The sequence below is a fragment of the Heptranchias perlo genome, chromosome 12 (genome assembly GCF_035084215.1).
Source record: "Heptranchias perlo isolate sHepPer1 chromosome 12, sHepPer1.hap1, whole genome shotgun sequence".
In the NCBI taxonomy this organism is placed as follows: Eukaryota; Metazoa; Chordata; class Chondrichthyes; order Hexanchiformes; family Hexanchidae; genus Heptranchias; species Heptranchias perlo.
This window is the reverse complement of record NC_090336.1, coordinates 73417907-73434349: the sequence shown is the minus strand read 5'-3', so window position 1 is coordinate 73434349 and position 16443 is coordinate 73417907. Positions and strand designations below refer to the sequence as shown.

The 16443-nt window shown below is 48.5% G+C and overlaps 1 protein-coding gene across 1 annotated transcript in view; it reads right to left on the bottom strand.

Annotated features, from left to right (window-relative positions):
• Positions 1-11164: 11164 nt before the first annotated feature.
• LOC137327796 (inositol 1,4,5-triphosphate receptor associated 2-like) overlaps positions 11165-16443 on the bottom strand; it is a 113111-nt gene continuing 107832 nt past the window's right edge. The window contains exon 15 of the mRNA XM_067993603.1: positions 11165-11332. Coding sequence (XP_067849704.1) covers positions 11165-11332 — 168 coding nt within the window. The remainder of the gene's footprint in view (positions 11333-16443) is intronic.

Here is a 16443-nt window from a genome sequence, read left to right as displayed (position 1 = left end):
CCCTAATTGCCCTCGAGAAGGTGGTGGTGAGCCGCCTTCTTGAACCGCTGCAGTCCGTGTGGTGAAGGTTCTCCCACAGTGCTGTTAGGAAGGGAGTTCCAGGATTTTGACCCAGCGACGATGAAGGAACGGCCGATATATTTCCAAGTCGGGATGGTGTGTGACTTGGAGGGGAACGTGCAGGTGGTGTTGTTCCCATGCGCCTGCTGCCCTTGTCCTTCTAGGTGGTAGAGGTCGCGGGTTTGGGAGGTGCTGTCGAAGAAGCCTTGGCGAGTTGCTGCAGTGCATCCTGTGGATGATACACACTGCAGCCACAGTGCGCCGGTGGTGAAGGGAGTGAATGTTTAGGGTGGTGGATGGGGTGCCAATCAAGCGGGCTGCTTTATCTTGGATGGTGTCGAGCTTCTTGAGTGTTGTTGGAGCTGCACTCATCCAGGCAAGTGGAGAGTATTCCATCACACTCCTGACTTGTGCCTTGTAGATGGTGGAAAGGCTTTGGGGAGTCAGGAGGTGAGTCACTCGCCGCAGAATACCCAGCCTCTGACCTGCTCTCGTAGCCACAGTATTTATATGGCTGGTCCAGTTAAATTTCTGGTCAATGGTGACCCCCAGGATGTTGATGGTGGGGGATTCGGCGATGGTAATGCCGTTGAATGTCAAGGGGAGGTGGTTAGACTCTCTCTTGTTGGAGATGGTCATTGCCTGGCACTTATCTGGCACGAATGTTACTTGCCACTTATGAGCCCAAGCCTGGATGTTGTCCAGGTCTTGCTGCATGCAGGCTCGGACTGCTTCATTATCTGAGGGGTTGCGAATGGAACTGAACACTGTGCAGTCATCAGCGAACATCCCCATTTCTGACCTTATGATGGAGGGAAGGTCATTGATGAAGCAGCTGAAGATGGTTGGGCCTAGGACACTGCCCTGAGGAACTGCTGCAGCAATGCCCTGGGGCTGAGATGATTGGCCTCCAACAACCACTACCATCTTCCTTTGTGCTAGGTATGACTCCAGCCACTGGAGAGTTTTCCCCCTGATTCCCATTGACTTCAATTTTACTTGGGCTCCTTGGTGCCACACTCGGTCAAATGCTGCCTTGATGTCAAGGGCAGTCACTCTCACCTCACCTCTGGAATTCAGCTCTTTTGTCCATGTTTGGACCAAGGCCGTAATGACGTCTGGAGCCGAGTGGTCCTGGCGGAACCCAAACTGAGCATCGGTGAGCAGGTTATTGGTGAGTAAGTGCCGCTTGATAGCACTGTCGACGACACCTTCCATCACTTTGCTGACGATTGAGAGTAGACTGATGGGGCGGTAATTGGCCGGATTGGATTTGTCCTGCTTTTTGTGGACAGGACATACCTGGGCAATTTTCCACATTGTCGGGTGGATGCCAGTGTTGTAGCTGTACTGGAACAGCTTGGCTAGAGGCGCAGCTAGTTCTGGAGCACAAGTCTTCAGCACTACAGCTGGGATGTTGTCAGGGCCCATAGCCTTTTCTGTATCCAGTGCACTCAGCCGTTTCTTGATATCACGTGGAGTGAATCGAATTGGCCGAAGACTGGCTTCCGTGATGGCGGGGATATCGGGAGGAGGCTGAGATGGATTATCCACTCGGCACTTCTGGCTGAAGATGGTTGCAAACGCTTCAGCCTTGTCTTTTGCACTCACGTGCTGGACTCCGCCATCATTGAGAATGGGGATGTTTGCAGAGCCTCCTCCTCCCGTTAGTTGTTTAATTGTCCACCACCATTCACGACTGGATGTGGCAGGACTGCAGAGCTTTGATCTGATCCGTTGGTTGTGGAATCGCTTAGCTCTGTCTATAGCATGTTGCTTCCGCTGTTTAGCATGCATGTAGTCCTGAGTTGTAGCTTCACCAGGTTGGCACCTCATTTTTAGGTACGCCTGGTGCTGCTCCTGGCATGCTCTTCTACACTCCTCATTGAACCAGGGTTGATCCCCTGGCTTGTTGGTAATGGTAGAGTGAGGAATATGCCGGGCCATGAGGTTACAGATTGTGCTGGAATACAATTCTGCTGTGGAAGCTACATCATCAATTCTGCTGCTGCTGTGGGCCATCAGCAGCAGAATTAATGATGTAGCTTCCACAGCTTCCTGGGGCAGCAAATTCCACAGACCTACTACCCTCTGAGTGAAGAAGTTTCTCCTCATCTCAGTTTTGAAAGAGCAGCCCCTTATTCTAAGATTATGCCCCCTAGTTCTAGTTTCACCCATCCTTGGGGACATCCTGACCGCATCCACCCGATCAAGCCCCTTCACAATCTTATATGTTTCAATAAGATCGCCTCTCATTCTTCTGAACTCCAATGAGTAGAGTCCCAATCTACTCAACCTCTCCTCAAATGCCCGCGGAGGCGTTCAGCAAAGCGATCACCCAGTCTGCGTTTGGTCTCCCCAGTGTAGAGGAGACCACAATGTGTGCGGTGGATACAGTATGCTAAATTGAACAAAGTACATGTAAACCGCTGTTTCACCTGGAAGGAGTGTTTGGGGCCCTGGACGGTGGGAAGGGAGGAGGTGAAAGGGCAGGTGTTGCATCTCCTGCGCTCGCACGGGAAGCTGCCGTGGGGAGGAGAGATTTAAGATAATCGGCAAAAGAACCAGAGGGGAGATGAGAATTTTTTTTTTAACGCAGCGAGTTGTTCTGATCTGGAACGCGCTGCCTGAAAGGGCGGTGGAAGCAGATTCAATAAGAACTTTCAAAAGGGGAATTGGATAAATACTTGAAAAATTTACAGGGCTGTGGGGAAAGAGCAGGGGGGAGTGGGACTGATTGGATAGCTCTTTCAAAGAGCCAGCACAGGCACGATGGGCCAAATGGCCTCCTCCTGTGCTGTAAAATTCTATGATTCTATAATCGGCATGCACTTCCTGTCAACTTTTCCCATTATAAATTCCTATGGTCTCCATTTATAATGGGAAATTTGTCACGCTGTGATTCCAGCCACCGACCAGCGGTGATACTGTAGCGCCTCAGTTGTGCATCTCACAGTGCCTCCAAGGGTGTCTGCTTCATTCGAAACAGCCGACCAGAAAATACAATAATTTATAAAAATAGTATTGCAGAGAAATCTATGCTCCAACCGACTCTACCTCACAAATTGCCCGTTAGTTTTGCCTTTTGACCATAAATAATATCAACTCAAAGCATTATTGATGGAAAGAATCATGCATTTATACAGCGTCTTTCATGACCTCGGGACATCCCAAATTGCTTTTTCTTTATTCGTTCATGGGATGTGGGCGTCGCTGGCGAGGCCGGCATTTATTGCCCATCCCTAATTGCCCCTTGAGAAGGTGGTGGTGAGCCGCCTTCTTGAACTGCTGCAGTCCGTGTGGTGAAGGTTCTCCCACAGTGCTGTTAGGGAGGGAGTTCCAGGATTTTGACCCAGCGACGATGAAGGAACGGCGATATATTTCCAAGTCGGGATGGTGTGTGACTTGGAGGGGAACGTGCAGGTGGTGTTGTTCCCATGTGCCTGCTGCCCCTTGTCCTTCTAGGTGGTAGAGGTCGCGGGTTTGGGAGGTGCTGTCGAAGAAGCCTTGGCGAGTTGCTGCAGTGCATCCTGTAGATGCACAGGTAATGAAGTACTTTTGAAGTGTAGCCACTGTTGTAATGTTGTGCACAGCAAGATCCCACAAACAGCAATGAGATAAATAACCAAATAATCTGTTTTAGCGATGTTGGTTAGGACACCAGGGAAATTGGGGAGAACTTCTCTGCTCTTCTTTGAAATAGTGCCATGGGATCTTTCACATCCACCCAAGAGGACAAAAGGGGTCTTGGTTTAACGTCTCATCTGAAAGACGGCACATCTGACAGTGCAGTGCTCCCACAGTACTGCACTGAAGTGTCAGCCTGTATTATGTGACCAAGTCTCTGGAGTAAGACTTGAACCCACAATCTACTGACACAGAAGCGAGAGTGCTGCCCACTGACAACTCATGTAAAAATAAGGACAGGATTACATTACAGCTAAAGAAACAGGCCATTCGGCCCAACTGGTCCATGCTGGTGTTTATGCTCCACACGAGCCTCCTCCCTCCCTACTTCATCTCACCCTATCAGCATATCCTTCTATTCCTTTCTCCCTCATGTGTTTATCCAGCTTCCTGTTAAATCCATCTATGCAATTTGCCTCAACTACTCCTTGTGGGAGCGAGTTCCACATTCTCACCACTCTCTGGGTAAAGAAGTTTCTCCTGAATTCCCTATTGGATTTATTAGTGACTATCTAACATTTATGGCCCCGAGTTTTGGTCTCCCCCACAAGTGGAAACATCTTCTCTACGTCTACCCTATCAAACCCTTTCATAATCTTAAAGACCTCTATCAGGTCACCCCTCAGCCTTCTCTTTTCTAGAGAAAAGAGCCCCAGCCTGTTCAATCTTTCCTGACAGGTGTAACCTCCCAGTTCTGGCATCATCCTAGTAAATCTCTTCTGCACCTTCTCCAGTGCCTCTATATCCCTTTTATAATATGGAGACCAGAACTGTGCACTGTACTCCAAGTGTGGTCCAACCAAGGTTCGATGCAAGTTTAACATAACTTCTCTGCTTTTCAATTCTATCCCTCCAGAAATGAACCCCAGTCCCCACCATATCCCTCAATCTTTTCTCTCTTCAGAAACACGTTAAATTGTCTCTTGACCCTATTTGGCCTTCAATGGCCTTCCCAGGATTTGGATGAAAAAGTTTTGATCTCCCTCCTTCTTAATTCTGACCTCTGGTTCTTGATTCTTTCATCTGGATTGACTTTGTCAGGCGTATTCATAATCTTGAAAACCTTAATATTCTTTGAAAGAACAATGGTCACATCATGCAGACAACATTCCTGTCAATTTTAACAATTTGGACCAACATCTGGGCAGCCAACATCTGGCGGTCAATCCAAAAGTGACGTCAAAGTCAAGGGACCTGCATTAAAATGAGGTTTTCAGAATGCTTAACTTAGAAAGAAGGGCAGCAGGAAACATAGAAAATAGGAGCAAGAGTAGGCCATTCGGCCCTTCGGGCCTGCTCCGCCATTCAAAATGATCATGGTTGATCGTCTAACTCAGTACCCTGTTCCCGCTTTTTCCCCAGATCCCTTGATCCCTTTAGCATTAAGAAATATATCTATCTCCTTCTTGAATACATCTAATGACTTGGCCTCCACTGCCTTCTGTGGTAGAGAATTCCACAGGTTCACCACCCTCTGAGTGAAGAAATTTCTCCTCATCTCGGTTCTAATTGGCATACCCCGTATCCTGAGACTGTGACCCCTGGTTCTGGACTCCCCAGCCATCGGGAACATCCTCCCTGCATCTAGTCTGTCCAGTCCTGTTAGAATTTTATGTTTCGATGAGATCACCTCTCGTTCGTCTAAACTCTAGTGAATATAGGCCTAGTCGACCCAATCTCTCCTCATACGTCAGTCCTGCCATCCCAAGAATCAGTCTGGTAAACCTTCATTGCACTCCCTCCATGGCAAGGACATCCTCCCTCAGATAAGGACACCAAAACTGCACACAATACTCCAGATGTGGTCTCACCAAGGCCCTGTATAACTGCAGTAAGACATCCCTGCTCCTGTACTCAAATCCTCTTGCAATGAACGCCAATTTACCATTCGCCTTCCTAACTGCTTGCTGCACCTGAATGCTCGCTTTCAGCGACTGGTGTACAAGAACACCCAGGTCTTGTTGCACCTCCCCTTTTCCCAATCTATCACCATTCAGATAATAATCTGTCTTTCTGTTTCTACAACCAAAGTGGATAACCTCACATTTATCCACGTTATACTGCATCTGCCATGTTCTTGCCCACTCACCCAACTTGTCTAAATCACATTGGAGCCTCTTTGCATCCTCCTCACAGCTCACATTCCACCCCAGCTTTGTGTCATCTGCAAACTTGGAAATGTTACATTTAGTTCCCTCATCCAAATCATTGATATATATTGTGAATAGCCTGGGCCCAAGCACTGATCCCTGTGGTACCCCACTAGTCACTGCCTGCCACCCCGAAAAAGACCCGTTTATTCCTACTCTCTGTTTCCTGTCTGTTAACCAATTCTCAATCCATGCCAGTATATTCCCCCCAATCCCATGTGCTTTAATTTTGCACACTAACCTCTTGTGTGGGACCTTATCAAAAGCCTTCTGAAAATCCAAATACACCACATCCACTGGTTCCCCCCTATCTATTCTACTAGTTACATCCTCAAAAAAACTCCAGTAGATTTGTTAAGCATGATTTCCCTTTCACCAACCCATGTTGACTTTGTCCAATCCCGTTAATGCCCTCCAAGTGTTCTGTTATCACATCTTTTGTAACGGAATCGAGCACAAACCCGCGACCTCGACCACCTAGAAGGACAAGGGCAGCAGGCACGTGGGAACAACACCACCTGCACGTTCCCCTCATAGAGTCATAGAGTCATAGAGTTATACAGCACGGATAGAGGCCCTTCGGCCCATCGTGTCCGCGCCGGCCATCCAGCCCTGTCTAATCTAATCCCATATTCCAGCATTTGGTCCGTAGCCTTGTATGCTATGGCATTTCAAGTGCTCATCCAAATGCTTCTTGAATGTTGTGAGGGTTCCTGCCTCCACAACCCTTTCAGGCAGTGAGTTCCAGACTCCAACCACCCTCTGGGTGAAAAAGTTCTTTCTCAAATCCCCTCTAAACCTCCCGCCTTTTACCTTGAATCTATGTCCCCTTGTTATAGAACCCTCAACGAAGGGAAAAAGCTCCTTAGTATCCATCCTATCTGTGCCCCTCATAATTTTGTACACCTCAATCATGTCCCCCCTCAGCCTCCTCTGCTCCAAGGAAAACAAACCCAATCTTCCCAGTCTCTCTTCATAGCTGAAGCGCTCCAGCCCTGGTAACATCCTGGTGAATCTCCTCTGCACCCTCTCCAAAGCAATCACATCCTTCCTGTAGTGTGGCGACCAGAACTGCACACAGTACTCCAGCTGTGGCCTAACCAGTGTTTTATACAGCTCCATCATAACCTCCTTGCTCTTATATTCTATGCCTCGGCTAATAAAGGCAAGTATCCCATATGCCTTCTTTACCACCTTATCTACCTGTTCCGCCGCCTTCAGGGATCTGTGAACTTGCACACCAAGATCCCTCTGACCCCCTGTCTTGCCTAGGGTCCTCCCATTCATTGTGTATTCCCTTGCCTTGTTAGTCCCTCCAAAGTGCATCACCTTGCACTTTTCCGGGTTAAATTCCATTTGCCACTGTTCCGCCCATCTGACCAACCCATCTATATCGTCCTGCAGACTGAGGCTATCCTCCTCGCTATTTACCACCCTACCAATCTTTGTATCATCAGCAAACTTACTGATCATACCTTTTACATTCATATCCAAGTCATTAATGTAGACCACAAACAGCAAGGGACCCAGCACCGATCCCTGTGGTACCCCACTGGCCACAGGCTTCCAGTCACAAAAACAACCTTCGACCATCACCCTCTGCCTTCTGCCACTAAGCCAGTTTTGTATCCAAAGTGCCAAGGCACCATGGACTCCATGGGCTCGTACCTTCTTGACCAGTCTCCTGTGGGGGACTTTATCGAAGGCCTTACTGAAATCCATGTATACCACATCCACTGCGTTACCCTCATCCACACGCCTAGTCACCCCCTCAAAAAATTCAATCAAATTCGTCAGACATGATCTTCCCTTGACAAAGCCATGTTGACTATCCCTGATTAATCCTTGCTTCTCCAAGTGGAGACTAATTTTGTCCTTCAGAATTTTTTCCAATAATTTTCCTACCACTGATGTTAGGCTCACTGGCCTGTAGTTCCCCGGTTTTTCCCTACTCCCCTTCTTGAATAATGGTATTACATTAGCGGTTCTCCAGTCCTCTGGCACATCCCCTGTGGCCAGAGAGGTTCTGAATATATGTGTTAGAGCCCCCGCAATCTCCTCCTTTGCCTCACACAGTAGCCTGGGATACATTTCGTCCGGGCCTGGGGATTTATCCATTTTTAGGCCTGCTAAAACCGCCAATACCTCCTCCCGCTCGATGTTAATATGTTCGAGTATATCACAGTCCCCCTGCCGTATTTCTCTGTCTACGTCGTCCTTCTCCATAGTGAAAACAGATGCAAAAAATTCATTTAGAACCCCTCCTACATCTGCCGGCTCCACACACACATTGCCATTTTTGTCCCTAATGGGCCCTAGTTTTTTCCCGAGTCATCCTCTTACCCTTAATATACTTATAAAACATCTTAGGATTTTCCTTTATTTTGCTCACCAGTGTTATTTCATGGCCCCTCCTTGATCTCCTAATTTCTTTTTTAAGTATCCCCCTGCACTTTTTGTACTCCTCTAGGGCTTCCTCCGTCTTTAGCCTTTTGTATCTGCCAAAAGCCCTCCTTTTTTTCCTAATCCATTCTCGTATATCCCCTGACATCCAAGGTTCCCTGGAGTTCTTGGAACCACCCTTGACCTTGACGGGAACATGTTGCCATTGTATGGTCTCAATCTCCCTTCTGAAAGACTCCCATTGCTCCGATGCGGATTTTCCTACAAGCAGCTGATCCCAGTCCATTTTGGCCAGATCCTGCCTTATCCTATTAAAATCGGCCTTCCCCCAATTTAGAACCTTTATTTCCGGCCCCTCCCTGTCCTTTTCCATGACCACCTTAAATCTCACCGAATTATGGTCACTGTCACCAAAGTGCTCACCTATTAGCACTTCTTCCACTTGGCCGGCCACATTCCCTAGAATTAGGTCCAGTACCGCCCCCTCTCTTGTAGGACTTTCTACATGCTGGCTCAAAAAGCTCTCCTGGATGCACGTTAAGAATTTTGTACCCTCTAAGCCTTTTACACTCTGAGTATCCCAGTTAATATTGGGGAAGTTGAAATCCCCCACTATTATTACCCTATTATTTGCACAATTTTCTGAGATTTGCCTACATACACACCATCCCAACTTGGAAATATATCGGCCGTTCCTTCATTGTCGCTGGGTCAAAATCCTGGAACTCCCTCCCTGACAGCACTGTGGGAGAACCTTCACCACACGGACTGCAGCGGTTCAAGAAGGCGGCTCACCACCACCTTCTCAAGGGGCAATCAGGGATGGGCAATAAATGCCGGCCTCGCCAGCGACGCCCACATCCCATGAACGAATAATAAAAAAAATGTTTCCCCACCAGTGATGTTAGGCTAACTGGTCTGTAATTCCCTGTTTTTTTCTCTCCCTCCTTTTTTAAATAGTGGGGTTACATTTGCCACCCTCCAATCTGCAGGAACTGTGATGTGACTTGATGGTAACCATCTCGAGAGCAACTAGGGATGGGCAATAAAATCCGGCCTTACCAGTGACGCCCACATCCGGAGAATGCATTAAAGTAAGAGTGAGTAGGAACGGTAGATTTTAATTCTTTCCAGCAGGTCTTTCTCCAGTTTGAGCAGGCGCATGGCCTCTGGGGCACTGTACCAAATCATTTGAGGCAAATGGAATGCTGGCCTTTATATCTCGAGGACTAGGGTACAAGGGGGCAGAAGTTATGCTGCAGTTACACAAAACCCTGGTTAGACCGCACCTGGAGTACTGTGAGCAGTTCTGGGCACCGCACCTTCGGAAGGACATATTGGCCTTGGAGGGAGTGCAGCGTTGGTTTACTAGAATGATACCCGGACTTCAAGGGTTAAGTTACGAGGAGAGATTACACAAATTGGGGTTGTATTCTATGGAGTTTCGAAGGTTAAGGGGTGATCTGATCGAAGTTTATAAGATATTAAGGGGAACGGATAGGGTGGATAGAGAGAAACTATTTCCGCTGGTTGGGGATTCCAGGAGTAGGGGGCACAGTCTAAAAATTAGAGCCAGACCTTTCAGGAGCGAGATTAGAAAACATTTCTACACACAAAGGGTGGTAGAAGTTTGGAACTCACTTCCGCAAACGGCAATTGATACTAGCTCAATTGCTAAATTTAAATGTGAGATAGATAGCTTTTTGGCAACCAAAGGTATTAAGGGATATGGGCCAAAGGCAGGTATATGGAGTTAGATCACAGATCAGCCATGATCTTATCAAATGGCGGAGCAGGCACGAGGGGCTGAATGGCCTACTCCTGTTCCTATGTTCCGAAGAGTGTTAACCGTAGCTCAGGGGGTAGCACTCTCTCTCTCTCTTGCCTCTGAGTCAGAAGGCAGTGGGATCAAGCCCCACTCCAGGAGACTTGAGCACATAATCTTGGCCGACACTTCAGTGCAGTACTGAGGGAGCGCTACACTGTCTTTTGGATGAGACGTTAAACCAAGACCCCGTCTGCCCCCTCCCACAACACTATTTCGAAGAAGAGCAGGGGAGTTCTCCTGGTGTCCTGGGCCAATGCTTATCCCTCTACCAACACCTAAAAACAGAAGATCTGGTCAATTATTTGTAGTTTTGGTCTCCTTATCTGAGGAAGGATGTCCTTGCCATGGAGGGAGTGCAACAAAGGTTTACCAGACTGATTCCTGGTATGGCAGGACTGACGTATGAGGAGAGATTGGGTCGACTAGGCCTATATTCAGTAGAGTTTAGAAGAATGAGAGGTGATCTCATCGAAACATATAAAATTCTAACAGGACTAGACAGACTAGATGCAGGGAGGATGTTCCTGATGACTGGGGAGTCCATAACCAGGGGTCACAGTCTCAGGATACGGGGTATGCCATTTAGAACCGAGATGAGGAGAAATTTCTTCACTCAGAGGGTGGTGAACCTGTGGAATTCTCTACCACAGAAGGCAGCGGAGGCCAAGTCATTAGATGTACTCAAGAAGGAGATAGATATATTTCTTAATGCTAAAGGGATCAAGGGATATGGGGGAAAAAGCGGGAACAGGGTACTGAGTTTGACGATCAGCCATGATCATTTTGAATGGCGGAGCAGGCCCGAAGGGCCGAATGGCCTACTCTTGCTCCTATTTTCTATGTTTCTATGTCTTATTTAATGCTGTTTGTGGGATCTTGCTGTGCGCAAATTAGCTGCCTACATCACAACAGTGACTACACTTCAAATGTTCTTCATTGGCTGTAAAGCGCTTCGGGACATCCTGAAGTCTTGAAAGGCGCTGTATAAATGCACGTTCTCTCTTTTCAGTGTGAGTTTGAGGGCCCAGGAGTTCACTTACGTGTTGGCCAAGTTATGTTTGGTGTTGACATACTGTTGCTGACACTCCGCACAGGCCCGTTCCAGTCCTTCCATTGTTTGGTCCCAAGACTCTTTAATCGGGGCCAAGAGGTGAATCTTCTGCACGACGGCCAGCATTGTCTGTTTAAGCTCCTTCTTCAGCTCCTTCAATGAGGTCGCAAAAAAAGCAAAGGTCACTGGTCCACCAACTCAAGGCGAGAATCGAACACAATGAGTAAAAAATGGGGGACAGCGCAGTCTCTCACAATCCAGGGGCATAACCTTAAAAATTGGAGCCAGGCCGTTCAGGGGTGATGTCAGGAAGCACTTCTTCACACAAAGGGGAGTGGGAATCTGGAACTCTCTTCCCCCCAAAAAACTGTTGAGGCTGGGGGTCAATTGAAAATAGATAGCTTTTTGGCAACCAAAGGTATTAAGGGATATGGGCCAAAGGCAGGTATATGGAGTTCGATCACAGATCAGCCATGATCTTATCAAATGGCGGAGCAGGCACGAGGGGCTGAATGGCCTTACTCCTGTTCCTATGTTCCTAAAATTTCAAAACTGAGCTCGATAGATTTTTGTTGGGTAAGGGGATTAAGGGTTATGGAACCAAGGCGGGTAAATGGAGTTAAGATGGAGATCAGCCATGATCCAACTGAATGGCGGAACAGGCTCGAGGGGCTGAATGGCCTCCTCCTGTTCCTAAGTTCCTAAGAAGAGTGACTGGGTCCAAAAAGACACAGCAGGCAATTTTTGGACGGCCTGCGTTGCACCATGTGACTATGTTATATTTAACCTGGGTGATCCACCTAGATCTTAAACTGAGATAATCTCCAGTTCAATGTGATTTCTCTTTGGAGCCAGGGATAAACCTCACTGAGCTTTTTCACAGGAGAGTGAATAGTGCCGATTTCCCCTTCGCCTGATGGGCGCAAGGCAGAGGATTGGGTGAGCCAGCTCTCTGCCCCACCTCGGCGACTTCAGGACAAAATCCAAGCTGACGCTCCCACTGCAGCACTGAGGGAGTGCAGCACTGTCGGAGGGTCAGTACTGAGGGAGTGCAGCACTGTCAGAGGGGCAGGACCGAGGGAGCACTGCACTGTCGGAGGTGCCGTCTTTCGGATGAGACGTTAAACCGAGACCCCGTCCGCCCTCTCAGGCGCACGTAAAACATCCCACGGCCACTATTTAGAAGAAGAGCAGGGGGGAGTTCTCCCCAGTGTCCTGGGGCTGATATTTGTCCCTCAACCGACATCGCTAAAAAAAAAACCAGACTATCTGGTCATTTCCCACATTGCTGTTTGCGGGATCTTGCTGTGCGCAAATTGGCTGCCGCGTTTCCTACATAACAACAGTGACTACACTTCAAAAGTACTTCATCAGCTGTGAAACGCTTTGGGACGTCCTGAGGTTGTGAAAGGCGCTATATAAATGCAACTTTGTTTGTCCTTCCTACCTCATTTTTCTGGGTTTCTGGCTAATGGCTGCCTCTGAAGTGGATTGTCCACAAAATGTGGGCGCTCGAGGTCGGTCCTGGCCGCTTCAGGTCAAAAGGTCGGAGATGGAGCTGCCAGACACCTCTTCCAACCACCAGAAGGCAAATGTATCTTTAAAAGATTTTTAGTTCTCATCCTTGTTTTCAAATCCCTTCATGGCCTCGCCCCCTCATACAAGATTCTGAGGGGACTCGATAGGGTAGATGCTGAGAGGATGTTACCCCTCATGGGGGAATCTAAAACTAGGGGGCATAGTCTCAGAATAAGGGGGTCGCCCGTTTAAGACGGAAATGAGGAGGAATTTCTTCTCCCAGAGGGTCGTGGATCTTTGGAATTCTTTACCCCAAAAAGCTGTGGAGGCTGAGTCATTGAATACACTCAAGACTGAGTTAGACAGATTTTTGATCAGCGAGGGAGTCAAAGGATATGGGGAAAGGGCGGGAAAGTGGAGTTGAGGTAAAAATCAGATCAGCCATGATCTCATTGAATGGCGCAGCAGGCTCGAGGGGCCGAATGGCCTACTCCTGCTCCTATCTCTTCTGGTCTTGTTCTGCAGCGAGTGACTCACCTCCTGACTCCCCAAAGCCTTTCCACTATCTACAAGGCACAAGTCAGGAGTGTGATGGAATACTCTCCACTTGCCTGGATGAGTGCAGCTCCAACAACACTCAAGAAGCTCGACACCATCCAGGACAAAGCAGCCCGCTTGATTGGCACCCCATCCACCACCCTAAACATTCACTCCCTTCACCACCGGCGCACTGTGGCTGCAGTGTGTACCATCCACAGGATGCAATGCAGCAACTCGCCAAGGCTTCTTCGACAGCACCTCCCAAACCCGCGACCTCTACCACCTAGAAGGACAAGGGCAGCAGGCACATGGGAACAACACCACCTGCACGTTCCCCTCCAAGTGACACACCATCCCGACTTGGAAATATATCGGCCGCTCCTTCATCGTCGCTGGGTCAAAATCCTGGAACTCCCTTCCTAACAGCACTGTGGGAGAACCTTCACCACACGGACTGCAGCGGTTCAAGAAGGCGGCTCGCCACCACCTTCTCAAGGGGCAATCAGGGATGGGCGATAAATGCCGGCCTCGCCAGCGACGCCCACATCCCACGAGTGAATTAAAAAAAAAAGTTTCCAGAGTCTTAAAAAAGAAGTGAAATAATTTTTTTTTCGATTGAGGTATCGCCTCAACTGCGTGCGCTGGTTGCCATAGCAACCAAACATCATCCTGTGGGAATGACACAAGGCCTGCCGGGTTATTCAAAATAACTCAGGATCATGATCCAGCGATGCCCGCACATTTATCCGGCTATAATCAGCTATAATGTGGTTGGGATCAGATCAGCCATGATCTTATTGAATGGCGGAGCAGGCTCGAGGGGCCGATTGGCCTACTCCTGCTCCAATTTCTTATGTTCTTATGTACAAGAGCTGCTTTAGATCCATGGGAAGTAGATTCTAAATATAGACCACACTGGAGGTGGGAAGAGGGTGAGGAGGAAGTTTTTTTTTTTTGTTCGCTCAAAGAAAAGAAAAATATGTTTCTCTTTCATGTGTATAATTAAAAAAACCACTGCTTTGAATCTTGACATCACGGCCCGGCCTGCGTAGCTCGCAGATGAGGTCAAGGGACAGGTTCCCATGACAACCATCAGCTATTGCGAACTGCGAGTTTGGAGTACAGGACTCGATTTTCACCTCCTGGTAAATCAGGTCTAAACGGTTCAGGGACTGGGGGGAGAGGGGTGCGGGAGGTTAGAGTTTCCACTATGGCGCGCAGTCGGGGAAACTGTACCCCAAAATTATCCAGAAATTGGGCTGCTTGGGGCAGGCTTCAAATTTTCTGCTAAAATTCATCCGCGTGATCACGAACGTTAAATCTTCCGTGAACCAGCACATTCGGGCAGCGAAATAGAACAGAATAGTTACTGCTTTTAACCTCTCTTTCCGTTATAGAGTGTTGCTTGGTGTACTTGAGAGTGGTGAACAGGGGCAGATTTATGAATACAGCTGAAAACGGGTTTATCACAAAAAAAATAAGCATTTTTAATCAGGATGTTCTGTCCTCCGCCTGTGAGTAATCTGATTTAAAATCACTGAAAATGACTTAAAAAAACGACACTGAACCATTCAGTACTTTCATTGGTGCGCACTGGCCAGTTTCTTAGTAAATTTAGTGTTTTATGATGTGACAGAACCTTCAAAATGTGCCAACCGGTGCCTGGGCACCTCAGAAAATGGGCATAATTCGAAGACCCTTCCCCGACTCAGTGCAATCGGTACTGTGGGAGGGGGGCCATATTTGTGGGCGGGGCCTGATTCGGGTGAATTTTTTTTTTAATTCGTTCATGGGATGTGGGCGTCGCTGGCGAGGCCGGCATTTATTGCCCATCCCTGATTGCCCCTTGAGAAGGTGGTGGTGAGCCGCCTTCTTGAACCGCTGCAGTCCGTGTGGTGAAGGTTCTCCCACAGTGCTGTTAGGAAGGGAGTTCCAGGATTTTGACCCAGCGACGATGAAGGAACGGCCGATATATTTCCAAGTCGGGATGGTGTGTGACTTGGAGGGGAACGTGCAGGTGGTGTTGTTCCCATGTACCTGCTGCTCTTGTCCTTCTAGGTGGTGGAGGTCGCGGGTTTGGGAGGTGCTGTCGAAGAAGCCTTGGCGAGTTGCTGCAGTGCATCCTGTGGATGGTACACACTGCAGCCACAGTGCGCCGGTGGTGAAGGGAGTGAATGTTTAGGGTGGTGGATGGGGTGCCAATCAAGCGGGCTGCTTTGTCCTGGATGGTGTCGAGCTTCTTGAGTGTTGTTGGAGCTGCACTCATCCAAGCAAGTGGAGAGTATTCCATCACACTCCTGACTTGTGCCTTGTAGATGGTGGAAAGGCTTTGGGGAGTCAGGAGGTGAGTCACTCGCCGCAGAATACCCAGCCTCTGACCTGCTCTCATAGCCACAGTATTTATATGGCTGGTCCAGTTAAGTTTCTGGTCAATGGTGACCCCCAGGATGTTAATGGTGGGGGATTCGGCGATGGTAATGCCATTGAATGTCAAGGGGAGGTGGTTAGACTCTCTCTTGTTGGAGATGGTCATTGCCTGGCACTTGTCTGGCGTGAATGTTGCTTGCCACTTATCAGCCCAAGCCTGGATGTTGTCCAGGTCTTGCTGCATGCGGGCTCGGACTGCTTCATTATTTGAGGGGTTGCGAATGGAACTGAACACTGTGCAATCATCAGCGAACATCCCCATTTCTGACCTTATGATGGGGGGAAGGTCATTGATGAAGCAGCTGAAGATGGTTGGGCCTAGGACACTGCCCTGAGGAACTGCTGCAGCAATGCCCTGGGGCTGAGATGATTGGCCTCCAACAACCACCACTGTGCTAGGTATGACTCCAGCCATTGGAGAGTTTTCCCCCGATTCCCATTGACTTCAATTTTACTCTGGCTCCTTGGTGCCACACTCGGTCAAATGCTGCCTTGATGTCAAGGGCAGTCACTCTCACCCCACCTCTGGAATTCAGCTCTTTTGTCCATGTTTGGACCAAGGCTGCAATGAGGTCTGGAGCCGAGTTGTCCTGGCGGAACCCAAACTGAGCATCGGTGAGCAGGTTATTGGTGAGTAAGTGCCGCTTGATAGCACTGTCGACGACACCTTCCATCACTTTGCTGACGATTGAGAGTAGACTGATGGGGCGGTAATTGGCCGGATTGGATTTGTCCTGTTTTTTGTGGACAGGACATACCTGGGCAATTTTCCACATTGT